General features: G+C 41.0%; 2 protein-coding genes across 4 annotated transcripts in view; one reads left to right on the forward strand and one right to left on the reverse strand.

Annotated features, from left to right (window-relative positions):
- The first annotated feature begins 391 nt into the window (after positions 1–391).
- nrap (nebulin-related anchoring protein) lies at positions 392–17,471 on the forward strand. Of its 2 annotated transcripts, XM_026352132.1 has the most exons (45): positions 392–749; positions 1,464–1,539; positions 1,698–1,792; positions 2,422–2,516; positions 2,609–2,696; positions 3,977–4,081; positions 4,479–4,592; positions 4,692–4,799; positions 4,894–4,998; positions 5,104–5,211; positions 5,300–5,407; positions 5,771–5,878; positions 6,242–6,358; positions 6,966–7,070; positions 7,170–7,277; positions 7,433–7,537; positions 7,700–7,798; positions 7,901–8,005; positions 8,157–8,264; positions 8,372–8,479; positions 8,680–8,877; positions 8,973–9,077; positions 9,186–9,284; positions 9,371–9,475; positions 10,037–10,144; positions 10,219–10,376; positions 10,538–10,691; positions 10,805–10,909; positions 11,821–11,919; positions 12,152–12,256; positions 12,369–12,476; positions 12,651–12,764; positions 12,862–13,059; positions 13,172–13,276; positions 13,570–13,668; positions 13,808–13,912; positions 14,032–14,139; positions 14,366–14,677; positions 14,767–14,871; positions 15,059–15,157; positions 15,297–15,401; positions 15,524–15,631; positions 15,733–16,044; positions 16,159–16,314; positions 16,424–17,471. In XM_026352132.1, the coding sequence occupies exons 2-45, from the start codon at positions 1,530–1,532 to the stop codon at positions 16,721–16,723; spliced, it is 5,469 nt and encodes a 1,822-aa protein (XP_026207917.1). In that variant the 5' UTR covers positions 392–749; positions 1,464–1,529; the 3' UTR covers positions 16,724–17,471. The 2 variants fall into 2 exon arrangements, with proteins under 2 accessions (XP_026207917.1, XP_026207918.1); XM_026352133.1 differs by lacking the exon at positions 3,977–4,081.
- Positions 17,472–17,562: 91 nt separating this feature from the next.
- The window catches only part of dnmbp (dynamin binding protein), a 35,655-nt gene continuing 26,511 nt past the window's right edge, over positions 17,563–26,706 (reverse strand). For both annotated transcript variants that reach the window (XM_026352134.1, XM_026352135.1), the window contains 13 exons: positions 24,624–24,829; positions 24,113–24,212; positions 23,677–23,824; positions 22,403–22,420; positions 21,412–21,611; positions 21,155–21,285; positions 20,925–21,029; positions 20,584–20,712; positions 20,138–20,473; positions 19,840–20,028; positions 19,541–19,739; positions 18,758–19,413; positions 17,563–18,614 (listed from right to left, as the gene is read on the reverse strand). In XM_026352134.1, the coding sequence (XP_026207919.1) occupies positions 18,429–18,614; positions 18,758–19,413; positions 19,541–19,739; positions 19,840–20,028; positions 20,138–20,473; positions 20,584–20,712; positions 20,925–21,029; positions 21,155–21,285; positions 21,412–21,611; positions 22,403–22,420; positions 23,677–23,824; positions 24,113–24,212; positions 24,624–24,829 (2,603 nt within the window). In that variant the 3' untranslated portion in view covers positions 17,563–18,428. The remainder of the gene's footprint in view (positions 18,615–18,757; positions 19,414–19,540; positions 19,740–19,839; positions 20,029–20,137; positions 20,474–20,583; positions 20,713–20,924; positions 21,030–21,154; positions 21,286–21,411; positions 21,612–22,402; positions 22,421–23,676; positions 23,825–24,112; positions 24,213–24,623; positions 24,830–26,706) is intronic.

Here is a 26,706-nt window from a genome sequence, read left to right on the forward strand (position 1 = left end):
CATTTATTAACAATAACTTATTAAACAATCATTTAGTCACTTAAAAACCCTCACTTTTTAAAAGCAACATGTCAAAAAAGTGTCGCTGTAAGTCATTATAGGAGAGGAAATGAAAGGTGTACTTCTCTTTATTAGTCATGTTTATTACCTTCCATGGAAATTGTTTATTTAACACTTTATTTCACTGGTCCCATAATTTCCAGATAATTTCCTGGCAAATTTCCTCCCACATTCCTAATAGTAAACTTATATTTTGTTGTTAATTACCTGGACTTTCCAATAAATAAATACACTTAGTGGACTTGATCTCTAATAAAAATTAATTAAAATTATATTGTTTATGAATTAGTGTTCACTTGTCTAATACATCATTTCCCCTTTTCGTCAATTAAAACTAGCTATGTTACTTCATTTAGATTTAATTATTTGACTCTTTTATCCAAAGCAACTCACAAGTGAGGTGCAAAACAAGGAAATATCTAAGCCAAGGAGATGAACTTTAAAGTAAAGTACTCCAGCAAAGAGGTCATATGGGGAATACGTGCAAGTTGTTTGTTTTGTTCAGATTTTAGTGCAGAGAAAGATTAAAATGCTGAAGAAGTTCTGTTTTCAGCATGTTTTTACAGAGGGTGGCAGCTTGTTCCACCACAGAGGGATCTTTTGAGGTGAGATGAGGAGACCACAAGATGTTGTTCGCTTGCAGAGAACAGTGGGCGGGAAAGATTGTAGACCAAGATGAGGGAGTTCAGGTAGGCCGGTGCTGTTGAGTTGAACAACAGGCAACAGTCAGGGCTTTGAACCTGAAACTAGCTGACTGTAGCAATGTAAGTTTTCCATGTCTCTTGGTAAATATGTGACTTTAATATAAACCAAATATGTAACCTCTGAATACCAGATAACTTTTAAGAAATTAAGAGAAACCTTTTTTAGTAAATTACCTAGAAAATACAGGACCTGTAAAATAAAGGCAAACATGTTTTTAAAAGGTGAACATCATATGAGGTTTAAAAGATCATCAGAGTTCATTGAATTAAGTAGGGATCTTCTGCAGTAAAATTCATTGTGGTACAAAATTCTCTGTTTGTGTTTCCTGTGAGCTGCAGCTGAAGGATAACATTAAAAAAAGAGGGTCAGAGACATCCACTAAATGTGATTAACTCATGCTGAAGCCACTAATTAACTTCAGATAAACTCAAGGATTGTCCCTAATTATATGAATCCTACTGTGATGATGTCTTAATATTTGTTTTTTGTTGAATAAAACACTAGAGAGAGGTTGATTCAGGGATTTACATCAGTGACTAACCATTCACTGAATCATTCACTATGACCATCACAGCACACACTACTGTCTTATAGTGTCAGAGCAAGATGCCTAAAGTTAAACTGGCCGTCCAACTCAGGATCATTACACATATGCGGTGACATCTGAACTCTCTGTCACTGTCTCTCCCTCTCTGCAGACAGACAGCTGGACTTAGCCAGTGTGCAACCATGGGCCATGGAAGGTGGGAGGTCCGTCATGGGACATGGTATCAAGTAAGACACAGTGTCACAGGCACAGAGCTAAGTTTACCACCACCAGAGATACACCACCCTAACTATCTGCTCATCTCTACCAGTACCTGACTACTGCTGCCTGCCTGACGTGAATTTTGTTTTTCAACGCCAGCTATCTTCTGATATTTTTCCTAAAGGTTTTTTGGGAAAAGCACAAACAGTCACCATGCAGTCCTGTGCTAGGTGTGGGTTTGTCGTCTACCCAGCAGAGAAGATAAACTGCATCGACCAGGTAACACCGAGGTTTCAAGAGGTTTCTAGACAGTTTAGTCTTAAATGTACATACTAAATACTGTAAGCAAAATTAATGTGGAAGTAAAAGTAACAGCGACATAAAAGTAAATGTTCAAGCAAAAGTATGGTACAAATCGTCTAGTTGTACATCTACTATATTTAACCAACTGCTACAGAGCACATTTATCACAGGGCAGAATTAGGCAGACGGAGGTATTTTAAGATGTTTTATAATAACAGTGGACATCAGTTACCACAATAAAACACCAATAACCTAAACATGGCAAGATCTAACTTGTTTAAATACTTTATTAAGTAAAATCTGACAAGTACTGTAGCTCAGTGTGCAAACAGGTGAATGTATTGAAGTACTTGACCTGCAGATAAACTACAGTTTAAAGCTACAAAATACGAAAACAATATGTATGTAAGTTACTTCTCTAAAGTTTATAATGTCACTTGTTGCAAGGAGATGTCTAATATTATATTATGTAACTAATATTAACAGTCACATAAAAGCAATATTTGAAAGATATTTAAAAATCAGTGAGCCCTGTTTTTGAGATTTTGGGGCCTTGTTGACATAATTGATGTTAAAATAATGTGAGTTGTCGTTTCTTCTGTTAGAATTGGCACAAAGCATGTTTTCACTGTGATGTCTGTAAGATGGTCCTCACCGCCAATAACTTTGTCAGCCACAAGAAGAGGCCGTACTGCTCTGTGTAAGTGTATATAAGTATGTTATTTCAGCACAGTCCCAATGAATGAACACAGATTTTTGATGTCGAGGACTTTTCTCTTTTCTTCCCTCCAGACACAATCCAAGGAACAACACATTCACAAGTGTCTATGAGACCCCCGTCAACATCAATGCAAAGAAACAAAGCAAGGCGAGCAGTGAGGTAAGGTGATGTCATGTACAAAAACACAGCAGCAGCAGCAACATGAGACAAAACGATTTGGCCTTGAACTGAATCGAAGTGTATTGTTGGCAGGCAGACATAAGTCACTGTATATGCTATGAAAGAAATGAACATTTGTCATTGGTTGGGATTTACTGTGCACATTATTATTATAATGGTCATTGTGCAGGTTTATATAATTATTTTATGATCTAAGAGATGTATGTATATAACAGTGTTACAACTGATCCACATTTTGATTTAGTACACTATTCTATTTTTAAAATCCTACAATTTAGTTGAATTGATCGTTCTGCTTTTTAATTTATCATTCAGAGTCACACGAATCTATTGGCAACCTCAGAGATGACTGAGATTTATTAAGCTACAAATATAGATAAAGACAGAGAAGTTAAGAGCTCAGCCTAAGCAGATGGATCCATTACTGCGAGATCAAAAAGGTCTCATTCCCTCTTTATGAGCGCAAGGGAGAGAGGTGGACGACTGCTCTGACTCCGCGGTGACGGCAGCGGTGTGGCATGGAGAGTGCAACTCGGGTTATTTCTGTTCCAGTGACAGAGGCGAGACGCCCCCTCTGCTTAGCCCACTTTATGCCTCGGGGGTCTAAAATTATACATCAGGAAAAACAGCCTCACATCCCTTCCTCTCCTCTGCCCTGCCACCTGTTCGTGTCTGTCTGAGTCTGTCTGTGTTTAAGAGTTGATGCAATGCTGCCATGCTTATATTAGCAGAAGGCTAGTAAGCTCATCAGCTACTGCTATGTGCCACTGTAGAGAAATGGGACTTAACTCGATAATTCATCTTCAGTGATACTTGAAATGTTTACATTTGTCTTGAGTTTTAACAGGAAGTTGTGCTGATTTTTTATTGTTAGACCCTTAGTGATGATGCTCCAGAGTCACTAATGAGCTCCGTCTCCGTCCCCTTGCACTACAGCTCTTCTAATAATAGTGTAAGACATCTTTACAGCTCAGGAGTCATTAGCAGCTCAGAGTTTCTTTATTCAGCAGGTCCAGCTTCTTTTTAATTGGAACATGTCAGTTATTAATACCAGCACACTAATATTACTCCATCACGTGTCAGCATAAAATTTGAATCATGGTGAGAGTAATGTCAGTCAGGGCTGGTTGTTTTATTTTGTATTTATTGTTGATTTTTGCTACGTACCCTAAGGTGGAGGCTGCAAACACATCCACACTGAGCATGTGCAAATGTGTGCTTGTCTTGGCTTAATGCTTATCGTCTATGTGCACTTGTAGCTGAAGTATCGCGAAGACGGTGAGCGCTTTATGTCCACCTTCCACTATGACATGAAGTCCATGGAGCTGGAGAAGGCTCGCCTAGCCAGTCAGATGACCAGCCAGGTGAGCTCCCAGTAGAGCAACTGGCCATTACACCCAGTTTAAAGGGAGTTCTAGCCCAAATTCTCATCTTTACTCAATTGATAAAAAACAATTAGTCCCCAAATAGAAAGGTAATTGTGTGCAGTTATCTCACATAATCCACCAAATGATCACATTAAGATTTATTTTAATTGGGTTTTGGGAGGTACAGTAGTGTTAGTAGACTAAACAGTAAATGGTAATGCATCTCCTCGCTCCTGTATTTAGTACAGGATTTAAATTTGATCAATTGTTGTGTGTTCACAGTCCTACTCTCTGGATATTTTCACTGAAAGAGCCACATGCTATGAAATGGTGCACTATGAGCTGTACTGTGACTGTCTGAAAATGACCAGCTTTGTCTTCCATATCCAAATAGGCCTTTCAGTCTCAGTCTCAGTCTGAGTTCTCACAGCAGCAGACATGGTATTCAGGCACAGTGACCAACCAGGAGGTAGTAACAATGTCTCAGGCCCAGAAGACTGTCAGCGATGTGAGTACACTGTTTTCATCATTGAGTCTGTATAAAGACAATAAAACTAAAATTACTGATATAAAGTCCTCTGGTTCAATTTGTCCTTTTTACATGCAGGCGAAGTACACAGAGCAATATGAGCAGTCAAAGGGCAAAGGCAGCTTCCCTGCCATGATCACACCAGGTTATCAAGCTGCAAAGAACGCCAATACTTTGGCCAGTAACGTAAGTGGGATCAGAACCAGTAAGTTAAGATGGCAATTTCACAGCAGTGATTACCTTGAGGTTAATTTGCTGTATTTGTGTTTCTTCCCTGCAGCTGGAATATAAAAAGGGACACGAGGAAAGAGTTTCAAAGTACACTGCATTTGTTGACCCTCCAGAGGTGCTTCTGGCAAAGAAACAAGGACAAATTGTTAGCGATGTAAGCTTTTCACTAAGCCTCCAAGATGCTACCTACAAAACCTTCAGGTACTCAGTTAAATAAACAGATGTTGTTGTGGACCTGAATTGTTTTTCCTTTTTTCAGTATGCCTATACAGAAGAGTATGAGCAGCAGAGAGGTAAAGGTAGTTTCCCTGCACATCTTACACCTGGATACAAGATTTCAAAGAAGGCCACTGAGCTGGCCAGTGATGTAAGGAGAGAATATCAAAAATGTACACATAAGCAGATTGTTACAGAACCTCGATCAGTGTTTAATGATGGTTTTCATATCCTGCCAGGTTAAGTATCGTCAGATGTACGATCAGGAGATGAAGGGTAAAGCTAGCACTGAGGCTGCAATAGCTGAAACAATGCATGCCAGAGAAAACGCAGAGAATCTCAGCCAGGTGAGGAAATGACTGTTTATGAAGAATAACTTTACATTTAAAAGAATCAAATACAAGAATATACATGAACATATGATTAATTATTCACTATGACGCTTACAGTTCTTCAAGAAGACGAGGATGCACCTCTTAAAGGCCCCTTGTCAGACTCAAATGCATAGTTTAGGTGGTACATTGTGTCTACTGTATCTTGGAGCTTTAGATTATCATTTAGTTTTCAATTCATTTTGCAATTTACTCTACCCAGTTGGTACTTTGACCCATATGGCTTAATTTTGACTTAATGTTTTTAGAAAAATAATTTCCATAGCTATGTAAATTACAAGTGAATTGAATGAAGTAAGTGAACCCCTTTGTCTATAGATTGCCTATACTGAAGAGTATGAGCAGCAACGAGGCAAAGGAAGCTTCCCTGCAATGATCACTCCTGGTTATTATCTGGCAAAGAAGGCACAGGAAAACGCAAGTAATGTGAGTTTGACCTTCCTGAAGCACTCACACAATCTCTGCATGTCTTTGGTAAACATAAAGTACATACTATGTCCAAACTCTTACACGTTAAGTTATAAAGGGAACCATGTGAACTGGAGGTAAAGAGTGAGTATAGAGTGGAAGAGCTTCACCTTCATCCATCATCTGGCTTTGTCATCACTGGGCAGAACAGATGAAGCACTACAATGACAAGGCCTGTCCTTGTCGTCATTCTTTAAACTCGCCACCCTGACTGAATTAGACTCTGCGTGTGTGTCTATTGCTAATCTCTGGATCCTGTAGTCACACAACATGTGTTCCTTCTCCTGTAGATGTATTACATCGTCTTTCATTCCTTTGCAGCTAAAATACAGACAGGACTTAAACAAGATGAAGGGGACGTCACACTTCCACAGCCTGACATCAGAGGACAATATGACTCTAAAGAACGCCCGAAAGATCAACAAGCTTGTCAGTGAGGTGAGCTTAAGGCAAAGGCCAGTCCGTCATTGAGCACGTATTTTGAAATGATCCCAGCCACAGGTAAAACTGGGTCTTTCTACATAACAAAATGCTGCTCTGTGTGTATTTTGGTATTTAAGTCCTACAAATACTGGGCACACTCTGTAAGAGTCCAGCAGACATGAAGCCACTCAACCTGCATTTTTGGCATCACTGCCATGCCTGTCCGGTGGAGTTACACCACTGCACATCCCAGCAAACTAATCTTACCTTAGACAGGAATGCAGTGTTTCACTCCTCAGCATCTATTCTGAGATATGACAAACACAGCATAAGAATTGAAGCCCTTTTTACTTAAAATACTCCCTGTGTATTATAATATTAAAGAGATTAATTAAATGGCACTCTCACTGCACTCTCAGCAAACAAAGGCAAGATTAAAATTTTGAGTTACAATCTGATGAAGGGCCGGTGATGGTGACTGATTAGCAGCAAGCACTTGAATACTCTATACTGTATTTGGCACATTTCCGCTTGCACCTTGTTGCTAAGAGTGATAAGCTTTAACTGAGAATAAAATGCTATAAGGCAGCAGCTTCATTTGTAGAGTACATCTCTTGAACAGGTGGAGTATAAAAAGGACCTGGAGAACACCAAAGGCCACAGCATCAATTTCTGTGAGACACCTCAGTTTCAAAATGCTGCAAAAGTTGCCAAATTCACAAGTGATGTAAGTATCGTTTTTCAAAAAATGCAATGTATATGTATTTAATGCCTGGATATTCTGGTTATATTACAGTTTCATTTATTGTCTCTATATATTTAAAAGAACAAGTATAAAGAGAAGTACATCAGTGACATGAAGGGCCACTATGAAGACTCTGGGATTGATAGGAAGACCATGCATGCCATTAAAGCGAGGAAGCTGGCAAGTGATGTAAGTCAGTTTCATCTCCCACCAGATCAGCTCTGTTTTGACGTTTTAATTACCTAGATTAAGACGTACGTACAAGAATGTTATTACAAAACTGTGAAGAATACAATGGTTCATTGCGATTAATTTCAAAGACATAAACCTCCTGTGCATTTCAGATTTCTTATAAACAAGGTCATGAACAGGAGCAGAGTGAGTGCCACTACCAGGCCACCCTCACTCCAGGTTACCAGTGTCAAAAGAAACTGGACCCACTAAAAGACGTGAGTTCTCACACAGTGAAACTAACTAAAGTTACGAGTTGCATGAGTTAATTGTGATTTTTCTCAAAGTGTAGCTAATTCCATTAAAATGACAATAAAAGCATTCAAATGTAAGGCAGCTGCATCGTCATCGTGAATTGTAAATGTATTATATGATTGCAGAAGAACTACAGGCAACATATTGATCAGGTCAAGTACAGTCCAGTGACAGACACACCGGAGATCATTCTAGCCAGGAAAAATGCTCAGCTTGTCAGCAATGTAAGTAAACTGCATAAACCCGACATGCAGAATGTGAGGGATAATTATTCGTTTGAATGAGTTGAATGTGCTGTTTGAATGTGTAATTAATGTGTTCTCTAGCTAAATTACAAAGCCGGCTATGAAAAGATGAAGCATCAGTACACACTCTCTGAAGACCTTCCCCAAATCAAAAAGGCCAAAGCCAATGCGGCTTTGTGCAGTGATGTAAGTTAACACACTTTCTCAAATATGCATTTGCAAGGTCTGTGTTCACTCTTTATGAACGCACACACACACTAAAACTAATTTACATGGTTATAGAAGTACCTTCTCATTCATCAAGTTATGATTAAATAATCCACCACTGTTACTCCAGATTAAATATAAAGAGGAATGGGAGAAGACCAAGTCTAAAGCCTGCGACATTGGCATGGACGACCTGAGTGTCAAAGCAGCCAAAGCTTCCCGAGACCTCGCCAGTGATGTAAGCCAACAGACACTCTACTCCTCAATCAGAAGTAGAAATACAGTCTGAGTGAGTCTGAGCTTAAAGTCAGATGTAATAATTGACAAATATAATCTGTGTTTCAGATTAAATACAAAGAGAACTACATGAAGGACAAGGAAAAGGCAGTAGGGGTCAATGTGAGCGACTCTAAGACTCTGCACTCTCTTCAAGTGGCCAAGATGAACAGTGATGTATGTAGAAGATATTTTCAACTTCACTTTACAGGCATTATATTCTCACATGCAGTATAATACTCAATGTCTCAATATATCTCTCCTTGCTTCAGTATGTTCTGTTTGAGGTGTATTTGTGTTTTAAAATATTCAAAAAAGTCACCTGCATTAGCTTTTTAATACAATTTTCTGTACTCTTTTTATTTTCATCACTACAGATTGAGTACAAAAAGGGCTCCAAGGAGACCCAGGCCCAGTACAACCTTCCTCTGGATATGATCAACTTGAGCCATGCCAAAAAGGCCCAGGCCCTTGCCAGTGATCTGGAATATCGCACCAAGCTCCACGACTACACTGTTTTGCCTGATGACATCAAGGTCCAGCAGGCCAAAAAGGCATACTCCCTTCAAAGTGAGGTAAGAGACAGGAGGAAAGGCCGAGCCAGAGTCTGTTGTTCAAATAAATGTTTAGTATTTCTCCTGGTTAACGACACATATTTAATGTTCCACAGAACCAGTATCGCTCAGACCTGAACTGGATGAAAGGAGTGGGCTGGGAAGCTGAAGGATGTCTGAACATAGCCCAGGCCAAGAAGGCTGGAGACCTGCTCAGTGATGTCAGTAATATTAGACTGTTTGTCTCTATGTGTATCTGTTTTTGCATTAAGGGACTTTGCACATTTAGAGACAATGTTTATCCACTGTAATGCACTTTTGTCTTTCAGACTAAGTACCGTCAGAAGGCAGACAGACTCAAATTCACCCAAGTGGCGGATGATCTGTCCATTAAACATGCCAAAAAAAGCCAGGAACTCCAGAGCGATGTAGGCTCTCCACTTTAAAGCTATAATTACGTACATTTAATTATGCTGCACTCTGACAACATATGTCGTCCTGCTTCGATTTTCAGCTGGCGTACAAAGCAAACACAGAGCAGATTATACACCAGTACACCATGACAAAGGACGAACCTCTTTTCAGACAAGCAAAGGCAAACGCTGACCTTCTCAGTGGGGTGAGTTCACTAGACATGCAGTTCTCAGCATCCTAAATTCAGACAGAAGGAAAGAACCACAACCAGAAAAGATCTAAACCCACAGTAATGCAAAATAACAGCAGTACAAAAAGTCAATATATTTACAGAATATCAAAATATTCTATAGAATATTTCCACAGAGTGGAAAGATAAATAATGATACTGATGATAATCAGTTCAGTTCCCCACCACCTTACAAAGGGGGGAGGAGCTGTACAGTTTGATGGCCGCAGGCAGAAAGGATCTCCTGTGGTGCTCTATGAAGCACTTGACATTGATCAGTCTCTGGCTGAATATGCACCTCTGTCTGATTACACAATAGTAAGAGAGTAAAGTAAAAAAAAAAGAAACTTACAAACTCTCATCACACATGGTGCTATCTGTATATTACATGTTTTTCTTTTTGTTGCCGTTCTATCTTGCCTATGCCCTTATAGTAAATTAAGGCTAAATCCTACACATTAAGAAAAACTATTGAAATAGGTTTTCCTGACCTTTCTGTGTGTTTAACATTTGATGTTAATGTCTTCATCAATCTAGAAAGTGTATAAGAGCAGCTGGGAGAAGCAGAGGGAAAAGGGCTTCGAGCTGAGCCTGGACTCTCTTTCTATACTTACCGCCAAAGCTAAGAGAGACCTGGCCAGTGATGTAAGTTATTCTGCAAACTGTCTGCATCTGAAAGGTTGTCCTGGCTCTGATACTGACATTGTGTGCTCTTGCAGGTCAAATACAGGGAGAATTATGAGAAAAACAAAGGCAAGGTTATTGGTATCAAGTCAGTGAGTGATGACTCTCAGATGGCCCACTCCGCACTGGCCACCAAGCTACAGAGTGATCGCCACTACAAGAAGGAATATGAGGACACAAAAACTAAATACAGGTGAGCTGTCTGATCCTTATTTGTCCATTTGAACAGATCAGATGCCGCAGAAAGGCAGTTGTGTAACCTGTTGGATAAACAGCAGCTCGTTTAATTACGGAAGCTGCCTTTAACAGTTGAAACAGGGCTCCTCGTTTATTGTGCTATAATCCTGTTTCCAGTGTTTCTCTGGATATGCTGAATATCAGCCATGCCAAGAAGGCTCAAGACCTGGCAACTGAGACTAAATACAGAACTTTCCTCCATGAGTACACAACAGTACCAACAGACATGAATGTTGCCTGGGCTAAGAAGGCCTACGAATTACAGAGCGATGTAAGTCTCACTGTTAGACACTGAAACAATTAGTTTCATGTATAAATCATTCATTAACTATGATACTGTGGAACTTGGCATTTGAAATTGAGCTATGTGTGTCTGTTCTGTAGAAACAGTACAGGTCGGATTTGAACTGGATGAAGGGCGTCGGCTGGGAAGCCTCAAAATCTCTGGATGTCCAGCAGGCGAAGAAGGCCGGAGAACTCGTCAGCGAGGTAACACGTTGACCCAGAATGCATTGCTGAAATGAGCAGCAGGTTAAGAGATAAATGCCTACACGTAAATGGTTAAATACTAAAAAGGTTTTTCAGTCCTTGACCTTCACTAAGATTTCCCTCACTTGTTTTAATTATACTGGGACTCAAATGTAATTTAAACCAACTATCACGCAGTGTATTATTAACCACTCTAATGTGCTATTATTAACTCTGTAGGCACAGAGAGCATGAGTAAGCGATAAGCATGATTGTGTAATGTGACTAGAATTACAATTAAGGACAGAATGTATTTAAAGATAATTAAGGCTCTGGTTTATTTTTGACAGTTTGTCTCTTCTTTCTGATTCTTCCTAAGAAACTGATTATATCTGTGGGTCCACATTGCTGACATTTTAATTTAACAGTAGTGTCGCCTAACACTGCATGTCCAGGTTCCTAAAAACATGTGGCCACATCTTCTCAGTGCACAATTAGGAAACTGGACCCAGGACTTGTATTACACAGGCACAATTTCTGCAGATGGTACATAGAGATATTTCTGTGACACATCTAGTGCAGACTGGCAGCACCAGACTCTATTCATAACCTCTTCATAAGTAGCCACTTACTACAGGGTCATTCCAGTCAGTGTTGCTAACATTATGAAGACAGACTGATCACAAATATACCAAATGTTCCTCCTGAACAGGCTTCTACCCTCAAAATCCATCTCTCTGTATCAGATATATACATCAATCTGATTCATATCTGTTCATACTTATTTAAATTATTATTTTTTTGACCCAATCAGTAGTGTATTTGTATTCAGTGTTTGTGGTAATATTGTGCCCTCTGCTGTTCATTAAATGTGCATGCACTGTCTTCTTCTTTCTGTACCTTTTTTGACAATCATCATTCTTTGTCTACAGAAAAAGTACCGTCAGAATGTGAGTGCTCTGAAGTTTACCAGTGTTGAAGACACTCCAGAGATGGTCCAAGCCAAACTCAGCAACAAACTGGCCATTGATGTAAGTTGACCTGCCAACACCTTACCTAAGTATATTTCATCTACAACATCTTCTTTAGTTAAAGTTAAAAACACCATTCCTCAACCATATTATTTCCTTAAACATAAAGTACTGCATATAAATAAACAGAGGAAGCTTTTAATTTCATGGCGGCTCGGTTACAGAACGTGAACATGATGAAGTACCTGAGGTAAATTGGATAATGACTGACATTGTTCTTCATTCTTTACAGAGGTTGTACAGGGAGAAGGGTGAAGACATGAAGCACAACTACACTCTGAGTGGGGAACTGCCTGAACTGGTGCAGGCAAAGCTCAATGCCATGAACCTCAGTGAGGTAAAACCAGACTTACAAGAACCTACAAAAAAAAGTGCATCTGAAAAGCTACCTTTGATCTGAGTTTATTCATATATTTCATATTTCATATATTTTCCGTGTACATTTTCAGAGCCACTACAAGGAATCTTGGACTAAGATACGTGATGGTGGTTACAAGCTGAGCCTTGATGCCATTCCTTTCCAGTCTGCCAAAGCATCTGCAGATATCCTCAGTGATGTAATATCACATTAAAAAATATATTATTTTTACCATGACTTAAAGAATTTTAGTTAGATCTCATGCAAATAAGGATGATATTCACAGCAGATTGCTTTCATGTGATGTTATATACAGGTGCAGTGAGGTTCACCTCATGATCACTTTCTGAAAGTGTATCATTTGTCATTTCAGCAAAAGTATAAAGAAGGATTTGAGAAGACTAAAGGGAAGATGATTGGACTGAAGGGACTGCAGGATGACTTGAACATTGCTCACTCAGTTCATGCCAGCAAGCTGCAGAGCGATGTGAGTGCCTCTTTCCTCTAACGTAGCTGACGAAACACCAAGAAAATATGATATTATATTAACCTTTCTCTGTCCTCACTCATTTCTCTTGCTCCAGATTAAGTACAAACAGGATTCGGCGAAGGAGCTTTCAAAGTTTCACCTTCCCATGGACATGTTGGAGGTGGCCCACGCCAAAAAGGCCCAGTCGCTGGTCAGCGATCAGGACTACAGGCTGACCCTGCACCAGTACACCTCACTGCCAGATGACATGAAGCTGCAGGCAGCCAAGAAGGCGTACTCTCTACAGAGTGAGGTAAAAGAGACCGTACAGTGCTGCAGACAGCTTCTGTTAAAATTGATAACCATTGTTGTTGTATTGTTTGTATTGCTTTAGTTATTTATTGATTAATGTGTGTTTGCCACAGAAAGTGTATCGCTCTGACCTGAACTACCTGCGTGGTGCAGCCTGGATCGCCACTGGGGCTCTGCAGATTGAAGGCTCCAAGAGAGCCACAGACCTCATCAGTGATGTGAGATGTTATTATTATTATTATTATTATTATTATTATTATTATTATTATTATTATTATTATTAGTAGTAGTAGTAGTAGTAGTATTGTTATTATTATTATTATTATTGTTATTATTATTATTATTATCACTCTAGTGATCTACAAGCTACAAGCTAGCTGTGTCTTGTGTTTTGGGATTCATTGCAATTTTTCAGACTTCATTTGAATGTTTATTTTTCTTTGTTCCTCAATTTACCTTGAAATCTGCACAAATGTGACACAGGCAACATTTGTTATTCCTTCTTCAACAGAAAAAATATCGCCAGCAGCCGTATAACTTCAAACACACCTCTGTCACTGACTCTCCAGATATCGTACATGCCAAAATCAGTGGGCAGATCACAAATGAAGTGAGATGGTTTCTTTGTCCTTCACTTTTTACTGTGTGAAAGCTTCCTCCAGATTTTATATTCCACTGTTCTTTACTTGCTTCATTAAGCTTTCTACTGCTTATTATGTCATTAGTAAATGAATGTCTTTCTTTCCCAGCGCTTGTACAAAGAGAAGGGGGTGAATGAGCAACACAACTACACTATAACAAGTGAGAGGCCAGAGATTACACAAGCAAAGATCAATGCAGCCAACTTCAGTGAGGTACCATGAGTTTATGTGGCCTGTGCACAGTACAATATACTGTAAACATTCATAGCATCTTTTACTACATTCTCCGTACTTTAAGATTAATGATGATCTTCTACCTCCTTGTAACCCAGATCAAGTACAGAGAATCCTGGCACACTCTGAGGGCTCAGGGGTACAAGCTCACCATGCAGGACATACCCTTCCAGGCTGCCAAAAGCTCCACAGGCATCGCCAGTGATGTAGGATTATACTAGACTGAAAACTTAATTACTGAAGGGAAAAAACTAGATTTATATCCACCAAAAAAAGCACAATGGACATTCAATAGTACAACAAACTACAGGCTTTTATCTTAGTTTTATTATGAACAGAGCATGGATCATGTGCATTATTTGAGCTTTTAAAAGATACAGAGCTATTCATTCATTGAATGTTAAAGGCAGTAAACTGTCTTCTTCTCTCCAGTACATGTACAAACACAACCACCTGATGGACAAAGGAAAACATATTGGGGTCAAAAGCGTCTTGGACGACCCGCATCTCCTGCACTGCCTGCAGGCGGGTCGCCTGGCCAGCGACCAGGAGTATAGAAAGGACGCGTTGACTGTCAGCGGGCAGTACCACCTTACGCCAGATATGATTAATCTGGTGACGGCTAAGAATGCCCAGGCCCTGGCCAGCGATCAGGACTACAGGAAGAGGCTGCATGAGTACACGGTGCTGCCTGATGACATGAAGGTCAAATGGGCCAAAAAAGCTTATGACCTGCAGAGTGAGGTGAGCGAGGAGCAGACACAGAGAAAATGAGAGACAGCATTAATGAGACAAACTTATCATCATGACATATTAAATTATGTTATTTCTAGAAACTTTACAAGTCAGACCTCAAATTCATGAAAGGAGTGGCCTGGGATGGAGTGGGTGCACCTCAACTGGAGTCGGCTATGAAGGCTGGAGAGCTTATAAGTGATGTGAGTTCAAAAGACAAGTGGTTATCTGGCTAATTCAGTTAACTGCAAACATAATAATAATAAATGTCACTGTAAAATACTGCTTCATTGCATTTACTGCCAGGAATCAAATTATTTGTGAGACTTTTTAAGTCTTAGCTATCTGTATTTTTAACTGTTACCGTGTGTGTTTGCTTCCATTATGCAGAAGAAGTATCGCCAGCTCCCCGACAGTCTGAAGTTCACCTCAGTGACTGACTCTCCCGATATTGTCCACGCTAAGATGAGCTATCAACAGTGCAGTGAGGTATGGGAAGAGATAAACATACCTAAAAATGAATTCTCAGTTTTTACTTTAAGCCACTCTTGTTTTAAATGTGAAGTCCAAAAATTGCAAGAGAATAACTGACATCCTGATCACGTCTTTGTCTTTTTGTCTACTTCAGAGGCTGTACAAATCCGGAAAGAATGATGACATGCATAAGTACACGTTACACCCAGATGATCCAGACTTTGTCAGAGCCAAGATTAATGCTCAGCAGATTAGTGATGTAAGGCATCATATCCTAGTGCTTCACAATCCTAAATGTAATCTAATAATTTAGTGAGTCCACAGTGAAGGATGCCAGTATCTCTGTGCGGCACTTACCTTCCCCATTCTTTTCCCTTAAAGAAAGTTTACAAGGCGTCCGGGGAGCAAGTGAAGACATCGGGCTACGATTTGAGACTGGATGCTATTCCCTTCCAAACTGCTAAAGTCTCCAGGGACATTGCCAGTGATGTGAGTTCATGTGATAGATGCAACGAAATGTGCAGAAAACGTGAGGCCTCTTAATCTTAAACATCAGACAAAGGATCTGAAAACTCTCCCCTCCTCCACAGTTCCGCTACAAGGAGTCCCATTTGAAGGAGAAGGGCCAGCAGGTGGGGCTGCGCTGTGTGGAGGATGATCCTAAGATGGTGCACTCTCTGGCTGCAAGCAAACTTCAGAGCAACCTGGAGTATAAACGTCAGTCCAAGGAGGAGCATGGTAACTACAAAATCCATGCCGACCAGCCTGAGTTCCTGCAGGCCAGAAAGAGTCAGGCTCAGGCTAGTGATCTCACCTATCGCCGCAAGCTTCATGACTACACCTGTGACCCCGAGCAGCTCAATGTCAAGCACGCCAAGCAGGCGTACAAGCTGCAGAGTGATGTAAGTGAAGGAGTCTCAAAATTTAAAGAGAGGACAGTAAAACTCAACATTATTTGAGTTTACAAATACTACATACTAGGCTGTTCATGCTTAACTATTCCCCTTTTGTTGCAGGTGAACTACAAATCAGACCTGAACTGGATTAGGGGAGTGGGCTGGACACCTCCTGGTTCCCATAAGGCCGAGCTCGCCCGCAGAGCTGCAGAACTGGGACTGGCTGAGGGAGTTAGCACAGACGAAGCTATCGCAAAGTACCAGCACATGATGATGGTGAGGGAACAGGGAAGATAAATTGTAGTCTATATCAGTCCTTTGAATATGTGAAGACAGGTGTGCAGGTTCTTTAAAAATGACTTCTTTCTCCGTGGCCTTCTTCCAGCTGTATCATCACCAGCAGATGGAGCAGCAGCAGATGGAGCAGCAGCAGCAGCAGAGTTCAGAGGAGGTGGACACCAGCGAAGAGATTCAACAAGGTGTCAACATGGATGCCATGGAGGTCCTGCACGTCAAGAAGAAGAAGACTACCCAGACGGTCCAAAAGAAGTCCACCACCACCACAACCTCGTTCAGATCCATGGAAAAGAAGTCCAGCAGTACCTCATCTTCCTCATCAGCTGGTCTCCAGAACACAGTCAGGACGTCTATGTCTAGTAAAGCTGCTGCGATAGAAGACGCATAAATCAGGTGTTTTTATAAATGATAGTGTTTAGAAATAGTCGCCACTATGAACTTTTAGTGAGTGGATTGTGAGTGTGAGTGGATTCCTTTCCAGGTGGTATTTTGGTATCTATTTTAATGAAATGATTATTGTGACTGTGTAGTTACACGAGACGCCACACCAGTGTCGAACGGAGCTACTGTAGGTGCAAAGATGAACCGTAAAATATGGTTTAAATAATTAAGAAGGGGATTAGGCATGTTGAATCAGGACAGGTCATGTTTGGTAAAAGGATTGTCAACGTATGTGGTGAACAAAAGAGGAATTCAGGAAAAAGAAACTGAATTGAGGTTGGTGCAGAACCAAAGCGATGCTGTATGAAATGATGGAAAGTTTTTGTTTTTGTATATTGGGATTGAGCGTTTTGGGACAATAGGGAACTGAACCAGATTTCAATATGGTCAGCGCTGCAGAGGACTTTTTAATAATTGATTTTTTTTTTTATCTTGAGTAACAAACATGCAAATCCAAATGAACAAGGCACATCCATCCAAAATTGTATTGCAGCCATGCATCACAAGTTTTCTTACGAGGTCTGATATATTATAGAGCACTTTGAGCTAGGCTCGGTGATTTTGATCTACTGAAATGTGTGATCTACATTTTGTCTGGCAGGTTCAGCTTTGTGAGTTTGTACCTGTCCTTTTCACTCAAAGCTGGGCTGGGGGTAACTGCTTGGTTTCTTTGCTGATAAAATAAACAGTTTTTTCAAGGCAAGTCTGAGCTGATGACAGATGTGGTCTTTCATTTATAGCACTAAAGTTTAACTTCCAAAAACAAGGAGATTTCACACACTGTTGTAACTTGTCAGCTGAGCTGGTCTTTTTAATTCAGTGATCACTTTACAGTGGGTGCAATAGGATATTCTCAATGTAAAGCACTACAAATAATGTACATGGGGAGTATGTGGAAAGTTATGTTTAGACCACCAGCTCTCTCTTTCTTTGACTCCCTTTTAAAGGAAAAATAGGTTATTATGTGTTTATACAGTACCAAACCAGTTAAAAGATAAGAGTGCTTGTAAACGATAGTTCAATGCCATTCAACTTAGTCCATGGTCTTGATTCAAATATTAATTTCATACACCACAGCACTCCAAATTCTTGTTGATGGCTCCCACAGACACTACAAACTGGAAATGGAAAAGTGCCTCAAACCTTGACTGTTGAACAGGATGGTATACTGTAAATGCATTTACTGGAATTTCAACACATAATTGTAGTGGCATCATAAACCATATGCAGAAAAAAACAACAACTCATTAACACAGTGTTTAGGTCAGTCTATGCTTCTTTACATGAGCTGGTCTGAACAGAAAACCTTCATATTTTTATTGCAATCCCCCAATGTGCTAACCTTAAAAATACAATTCATTGTCTTCAGCTCCATACAATATGGCAATTCACAGGTTTTTCACTGAAAGCAAGAGCAGGCAGGGTGCAGGTTCCAGTAAGTAAAAATGGTATAAAAACAAAGTCTATAAATAGGCATATAATACTAACGTTCAGGAGCAGAGTCAGCAGCAGTCAGTCCTCACTATCAAACTCCATGACAACAAAAGTCACTGCGTGTCCAGATGCTTTTCTCTTTGTTCCGTCTGCTCACACAGTCGGCCTTCTTAAGGTCCAACTACAGTCTCAGGTTTCAACCACCAGATAAACTTTGATCATGTATATTCTGATTTGCGGATGTAGTTGGAAGGCACGTAGCCCCGCCGACCTCCTGCCTCCCCCAGCCACCATTCGTTGTTGCCATTCATGTCCTGGAACTCCAGTATTCGGATCTGCTGATTGGCGGAGATGCTCAGTTCATTGGCACAACGGGCACTGAAGGAGTAGAGTGCGTAGTAAATCTGAAAAAAGGATAACGAAGAACAATCAAAAACTCATTCTTAGAAAACCTGAAACATCTAATAGTTAGTGCCAGCATTTCCCCAATAGCTCCAGAGAAAAGTATGTGTGTTTAGCTAAGAAATGCCCCCTACTGCCACCTCACCTGATGTCCATCTAATTCACTCTCATGCTCTGGTTCTGGTTCCGGCTCGGTGTATTCGTTTCTGGAATAAGAAGACTTCTTCTGAATGGTATCTCCATTCCTCCACTGATACGAACTATAGGATTTGTCTGTGTGTTCATGGCGATTGTTTCTGTGTGAAGAAGACGAGTCTGTCTCAGAGAAGTCCGACGTCTCCTTGTGGCTGCTTGAACTTGCATAACTCGTATCATACGAGTCTCTGTGATTGCCCGAGTGCCGGTACGAGGTCTCTGTGTCTCTGTGACTGGGTGAGTTTCGGTGGGTTTGATCTGAAAATTCCCTTCGGTGCGAGGGATTCTGGGGTGGTGAGTTTTTGGAGTTGCTTTGATAAGCAGAATCGGAATTGGCTGCATCTCGGAGGTTACTCCTGCGAGAGGAGGAGGAATCCAGGGACGGCTGCGGCGACGACTGGCTCTGGTGCTGCAGTGTGGAAAAGCTGACGGTGGCCGTTTCCTGGTTAAACGTCAGCGTGCTGTTGCTGTTCTGACGGGAGAAAACAGGGGAGGAGCCTCCGTAGCCAGACTCATTCGATGACTGGCTCTCAATTGACACGTCTGACTGGCTCCTACGTGGGTTGTAGGGTTTGAGGAAGGAGCTGTACACAAAACCCTTAGTAACTACGAAACAAGAATGGTAAAGGCAGGCATGAAAATAGATTCGATATTGCACCCTTCTTCTCAATGTGGCTCTGAGATTAAATTAAATTTGGCACATTAATCAAATCTTGCAATACAATTGACCTACCGCCATTATCAATTAGCCAGCGGTTGTGACTACCCATGGGGTCCTGCGGCTTGATTACACCCACAAGATCTCCCTCTTGTATAGAGACATCCAGATCTTGAGCAGCATTAAAGTTCCTCTCAGCCTGGAAAAGCTTCTCAGGGCCGTAGCGCACCAGAAGTCCTGCACGGTGCTCATCTGTCTGCATGGTGCTGTTTGGCTGAAATATGCATTGGCACAAGACTCATGATTAACTCTTTGTTATTCCATCTTGTTTATTAAATATGGCATGCTGGGAATGCAGTGAGAGTTAAACTTACAGGTCCCTGTAGTGATTTTTTAGTGACCTGCTTCTCCAGAGTCTTCTTCTCAAAGGTCTTTTTTGTAGATGTGGCTGGAGGCAGGTTCTCTGGACAGAAGCTAAAGCTCTGCAGAAGTTGGAGAACTCGACTATGCTCCTCTTGGAACTGCGCAACCAGGTTGCTCTCTGTACCAGCTCTCCTAGAAAACTGAAAATGTTGATAAAGGAATGAAGTTGAGCATTTATGTACATGTTTATCCCCATACAAAATGTCCGATTTGTGCACCGCCCTCAAAAACCCCGCAGACAACACTCACAGCCTGTAGGAGGGGCTTCAGCTCTCCCAGTGTAGTCTTCATGAAGTCTTTCTGAGCTTGAGCAAAGGACCTAACACAACCTGTAAACAGGTCCTCCGCCGCACTGTGAAACTTGGGGAGCTCATCCAGGAGCTGGGCGTTGAGCGCCTCGTAGTTGTTGCGGGCCACCTGCAACTCGTCCTGCACACGGCGATCCTTGAAGCGATCAGCTCGCTCCTTGCAATTATCGTAGTCCAGCAGCTTGTCAAAGCGCTTCTGGATGAGTTTGTGCGGTCCAGCAAACATGAGGAGCAGCTGGGTGAGCGGGTTGATGACTAAGGCCTCTGTGCGCTCCTTCTACTCAGCAGAAGAGTTTAGGGGGTTGACAGATAATGTGATATGATCAGAGGTTATTCCAAACGCATGTTTACAGTAACTAACGAGGACAAATGAAGAAGAGAACTTACAAATTGTGTAAACTGTTTATCGCTGATGCAGCGATGAGCTCTCTGGAAGCAGTCGGGGTCCAGCAGACTTCGCTCTGTGTAGATGTCACAGAAGCTGATGGCTGCCAACACCTTCACAGATGCTGATTCCTGAAGAGATTTATTGTCATAATTACAGCTATGCTTATAAATCACATTAAAACTGAATATTTAAATAAGAACTTTACATAACTCTCTGAAAAACATGTTTGATTACAATAAAACTGGCACGAATCATGAGCAATAAGTATTTCTATATCACTGTCTGACTGGTTGATAATGGGAAAATGCTGACGTTTGAGATTCCTGCCTGGTGATCTTACCCTGATATGCTGCAGGTACAAGGAAATGTCCCTGATAAAAGACTTGATGAGTCTCTCCTGCAGCCTGAACCTTTTCTCAGCCTCATCAAATGCTTCATCTTTAATCTGGGAAAAAATAAAAACAGACAAACACAGAGGTTTGAGGCAACATCTTGTCATTCACAACACTGACAAATTTCCCTTAACCTCAATGTGAACTTTCCCTTATGCTGAGCAGTAATGTACTGTACCTGGGGTGAAATTCCTGTGAGATGTTTGAGGTGGCTGCTGACTCGATTTGATTTCTTGATAATGGAGTGCATGCTCAGCTTGGAGATCTTGTCAATGAACGTGTCCTCATCGCCCTTCCTGTACTTCACCACTGTGGACAGCAGAGGGAAAACTTGAGACAGGGAAAAACAAGGAGAGCAACACTACTAGAAATTTGATGCAGGACTACACGTCACAGTAAGAAACAGTAAGAAGAGAGGATTGTGAGAGGTTTTACCGAGGTCCTTCCGTCTCTTATATTCATTGATGTTTACGTTGATCTCCTTGACGGCCTGCAGGGCCTGAGTCAGCTGGGGACGGTCATGGTGGCTCTCCGGTGTGGCCCCCAGCAGCTCCATCAGCAGAAGTGGGTAACGCATCACCCTCTGCACCGGCTTGATCAGGAAAGAGCCGAGGTTGATGTAATTTGTTTTACCCCTGAAAGAGGCAGCAATGGTACATAGGGTTTGAATGTGGGGTAAATGAGAGTGTGAGAGATTCTCCAAGTCCAGATTGACAATCACAGTCTGGGCTACTGAACCACGCTGAAATGTTTCTTCCCCTGTTCAAGCGTGTCTCTGCATCATGTGGATAGTATCATCCAATGATGTGTAACTTTCATCACATATTCATATATAATGATGACGTACAATTCAGTTTTTGGGAGACAAAAGAACAGGGAAGAAAAAGCTATTGTGATTTGCTTAGTTCTAACGCAATCTGAAGGACAAACAGCTAAGACAGCTCAACGTCAGGGAATTAGTTTGACAACAAGAATTTAGATGTGTCTCGCATTTACTGCTTAGGCAGTGGAGAAAAACACTTGTGATTTCACATGTTTATTGTGTTGGAAGTAGAGTTTCAGTCACCAGTTTTTGTTTTTATATATGCTGTAAATTGCTGTAAGTAGCTGTTTCAGTCCAGAAGATGACATTAGGTGTGTTTTGCCGGATTTTATTTTATTTTTTTGCGACAAAGAGGGTTCACAGACACAATGATTATTGCGCATCACACAATAGTATACGACACACTGTACACATGCACATGCAAACACCAACAACAATATAGACCCAGGTAAGGAATGGCCTTGAAAGACCAACACAGATGTTTTATAGTCACAGAGAAACACACACAGATCGTTTTGAGGGGGGGGGGGTTAGTGAGCAAGCCATGCCGTCAAGAGAACTCTCATGCTGGAAATCATGGCAGCACTCGTTATGGACACTTACCACTCTCGATAAATGGCCCTGTTGAAGAATATGATGGCAAAAAGATAGAAAGATAACAAGAACAGAATTTATAAACGTATAAATAGACAGCAACATTATTATTTATTAATAATTTAAATTTCTGCAGGAGTTAAAAATTTCCCAGAAATAGTTTTCCTGTATCCCTGTTTAACTAAAACCTCAAAGCTTTCGCTTTAACTTAGCAAAGTCAATAAAACAGTCACGACACCTGGTTGTTGGAGTTTTGGTTTGTGAATTCTTTTGTTAGACTTGGACAAAGGCCCAGCGTCGCAGTAAAACCTGACGTTTGTAAGAGGCTGCAGCACACATGACCTTTGTAAAACTGCACAGGTTGCAACAGATGCTCGAGAAAGACTTTAATAACGCTGCCAACTTTATGGTGAAGTTATAAAATGACTAGGAAATAACAGAAACTACAAACAACAAGGCACTGTCACTATGTATGTTGTTCCTTTCCTTTTTATTTATGCCTATTTGTTCTTAAACCACCCTCCTTCTTCTCTAAAGCTTCCGGTCTAACAAAACCTGTTTCTTTAAACATCGCTGGTTACTTTATTTTACAGCAGCACAGCAGTGTCACCTTAAGTGTCTTAGTCACTGCCGTGAAACCAGACAAGTGATACCAGGTAGGGCACATTCTCTGAATGCTCCACATTACTCGTAACTATATAAATACTATCAGATGGAGCATGTAAACAGCAGGAAGGATGTGAAGTGATCTTTACAGAAATGTTTAAAGCCTGAGTGAACTACTTTTGTTACCCTCAAATGTATTTCTTCTGCCTAAGGTGTTGCAGTTATTGTACTTCGCTCTCATAACTTGACCATTCGCCGAAGTTCAATGTCTAAAATCATAAATTAATTCCATGAGGATGTCAGCGAACAGCAAATGCACCTTGAGCTCTTTCAAATCAAACTGTCACAACTGAAAATCTGAACACCTTCAATGTGGGTTTCGTGTTTATTAATGTTTCACTTACAGAACTCTACAACCTATAAATGATCAACAACTTTCTTAAGTTAATGGTTTGCTTAAATTGTACATTTGTATTAGTGGCCATTCTTGTGGCTCTTCTTTAAGCCACTCTTCCTTTGGTTTTCATGCTTAAACACACAAACATGCACATGTTGGGCCACTCACATGCAAAACAGGGAATAATCTGACTCCAATGTTAATGAAACTGGTCAAAAATTAAATCTAAAACTACCAAAACTCGGTTTTGTTTCATTTTATTCTCCGCCCAGTGACCCACCTCAGTCTCTCCAGACACTCCAGCACGTGGCGCTGGATGTTTTCATCTTTCTCGTAGGTCTCCAGCAGCGATATGGCATCATCATGGTTCTGGCAGTAGATCTTGTACACCTCCTCCAGCTCGTCTTTAAAGTCGAGGAATACCTTTCCTGGGAGCCCAGGGTACAGAAACATAAGGTCCTTTGTTCATTTAAAAGCCAGTAAGGACAGTAATCTGAACTGTTTGGGGGAAATACCAAAGTACTCAGTGAATACTACTGTATGATTCAGTTTACTTCCCGTCATTATGGCTGTTTTCAAAATATGTTTAAAGTCTTTCTCCGTCACTAATATTTGGTCAAGTCACAACTTATGGGTGAAACATTAATAAAGTACAAAGGGCAACATACACTAGTTGGTCAGACAGGATGTGTACCTTTACAACACTGGATTCTTACCAATGGAGTCTGTCTCCTGCAGCGTTTCTAACAGGCGCTGTGACAGGTCAATCACAGAGCTGATGTTACCAAAGAGCCCATCGAAATCCACATTTTTCACCTTCAGGAAAGACAGACTAAGTGTCAAAACAGCGGTAACTTCTACTCGGGTTTTAACTGATAAACACTGAAACACTGAGCTGGGATAGCTTTGTGTGGTATGGTTACGTTTAGCATCAGATCACGGATTAGTTCTTTGAGAAAACCGGTGAAACTAGCTGGAGTATCCAGAAAGAAACCATGATACTGTGAAAGCCTTATCCGGGGATCTGATTCATGTCGGACATGTTCACAGATGGTTCCTTAACTGGACTCAGCCATAAAAAATACAAAGACTTATAATTTAAAAATGTTCTACACATAGATTATGCATATTAAGCTACAATAAAAGCTAAATGAGGTAAAATAAATAACTGAACGCCCGATATGTCATGTTGTTCTTCGACAACACAGTGTGTTCTGATATCCCTACCTGCTTTTTCTGAAGTGGCTCAATGATCTCCACAACACACATCTGCAGGTCTTTGATATAGTCCTTCTCTGTCTGCAGTAGCTCCTCAATGACTTTTGACCTCTTCTCCAGCTGCCTCACCTCGGTGCCCGTACCAGCAGCGGGGGTCGAGTCTAAGGTTGCGGTGGAGTCCAGGGGTTTGGGCTGGGACGACAGCAGTGTCATCTCTGGAAAGACAGCGACAGTACAGGTGTAGCGTCATTTTCCCATCTAGTTATTTGGCATTAAAACTTTTATCCAGCGAAATATCTAATTGTGAAAACATTTAAAAGTGAAGATGCTTTGCTGAATAAACACAACATACATTTCACTGTAATATTTGTGAGTTCAAGTAAATGTGTCAGTTTCTTCTAATTGGTTTCTACACATCCATTGCCCTAACACTGTCATAACCACAACATATGAGCTTGTTGTGCTAAAAACGTGACAAAGGGACTGTTCTAAAGATGACAGACTCCAAAAAGGGAAAGTGCGCAGACAAAAAAGAAAACGTTCTCAGCTCATGTCCTCATTCACACCACTGCCCACCCACCCGGCTTCACTGTTCGTCATGTCTGACTAGCTTTTGATCAACGTCCCTGCTATCACTCTCAGGGGGATGAACTCTGGGGGTGCTCGGGACTGGAGGGAGAGCCTGGTTCACGCACCGCTGCTTTTTATGAATGGCTTCAAAACTGGAGTGAACCCAGGCTCTTTGTGTGTGGTATAATGGGCTGTGAGAGAAACTATAGTCATACAGGCTCTCAGGGACCGGGCAGACACTGAAGAGGAGGCAGTTAGAGAGGGAGTGGGGGAAGACAGATAACAGCCCTAATGAGTGATGGAAACTGTGTGTAGCACATATCGGTTGCACGTTTTAAAAGAAAGATTCACTGCTGTTATCTTATTTTAAAACAAAATTAAACCCAAACATGAGATGATGAGACTTATGTTTATCACCTGTACTGCTACAGTATTTTCAGTGCAGACTCCATATATCTACATACTGTACACACTGACAGTATGTTTTATGTGTGTTTAAAATACAGACCTAACTAATTTGATGTTTTGAGGAGTGACCACAAATAAATCTCTGTTGGGAAACCACTGCAGTAGTGGGAGAAGATCCAGACTGGGCTGCATTTGTTGATGGATAAAGGTGGCGTTACTCAAACAGATGCTATCAGAAGCTAATGAAGTTAACCGATTAACCTCATTCTACCCCATGCAGGAATTTGCTCTTGTATACCACACACACACACACACACACACACACACACTTGCTACATAATGCTACACTGAATTAGAGTAGATATTGCAAAATGTCACCCAAAAACGTTTTTTATTTTGTCAAAATACGAGTGAGTGCACGATCCTTTGCCACCTGCCTTTTGACCCTCTCCCAGTTTGACCTCATCCCTCGCCCTCCCTCTCACTTCACATGACTTGGCTCAAGTTCGACTCAAAGGAGCTTTTCTCATCACTCGCACCATATCTTCCCACAGCATCCGTCACTGCTGCTTTGCCAACAACGATGACATAAAGAAGTAGTTCACTAATGGTTTTTAAATGTCATGTAAGTCATACACACTGATCAGCCTCAGTATTAAAAATGCCTGGTGGTTTCAGTGTTGTAGTGTAAAAAGGGTCAGCGTGGGAGAAATGTGAAGGTGGCTGTGAAACTACAAGGTTTAATGTTGTGGCTGATCTGTGCAGCAAAACAGTACAAAGAGAAACTGAAAACAAAACACTGAGATTAATTGGAATCAATCATTTAATTCCCATGTTTGATCCTTTGTACATACACACATCATATGCTCCACTTCACATGGCTAAATGCGTAGCCCTTTCCACCGTGACCAACCTGTGGAGCTGATTTGACCCACTTCTATGTAATTCCACTTTTCTTTGTTCCTGTGAAGTATTACGAAGAGGCCACAGGCACATTCGTCTGCATGGCTGCACTAACACACAAGACAACAACAGGCTTAAAGCTGTACAAGTACAATTGACTTCATTCATTGCAACCATAAGAATGTACAGCAGAACTGAAATTCATGACAAT

Source organism: Anabas testudineus, chromosome 19, assembly GCF_900324465.2.
Source record: "Anabas testudineus chromosome 19, fAnaTes1.2, whole genome shotgun sequence".
Classification (NCBI taxonomy): Eukaryota; Metazoa; Chordata; class Actinopteri; order Anabantiformes; family Anabantidae; genus Anabas; species Anabas testudineus.

Bases quoted from the DNA above. Each gene is read 5' to 3' on its own strand.
- nrap (XM_026352132.1), top strand. The intron at 11,920-12,151 runs GTAAGTTGACCT...CATTCTTTACAG, and splicing joins GCAACAAACTGGCCATTGAT to AGGTTGTACAGGGAGAAGGG. The intron at 16,315-16,423 runs GTGAGGGAACAG...GCCTTCTTCCAG, and splicing joins AGTACCAGCACATGATGATG to CTGTATCATCACCAGCAGAT.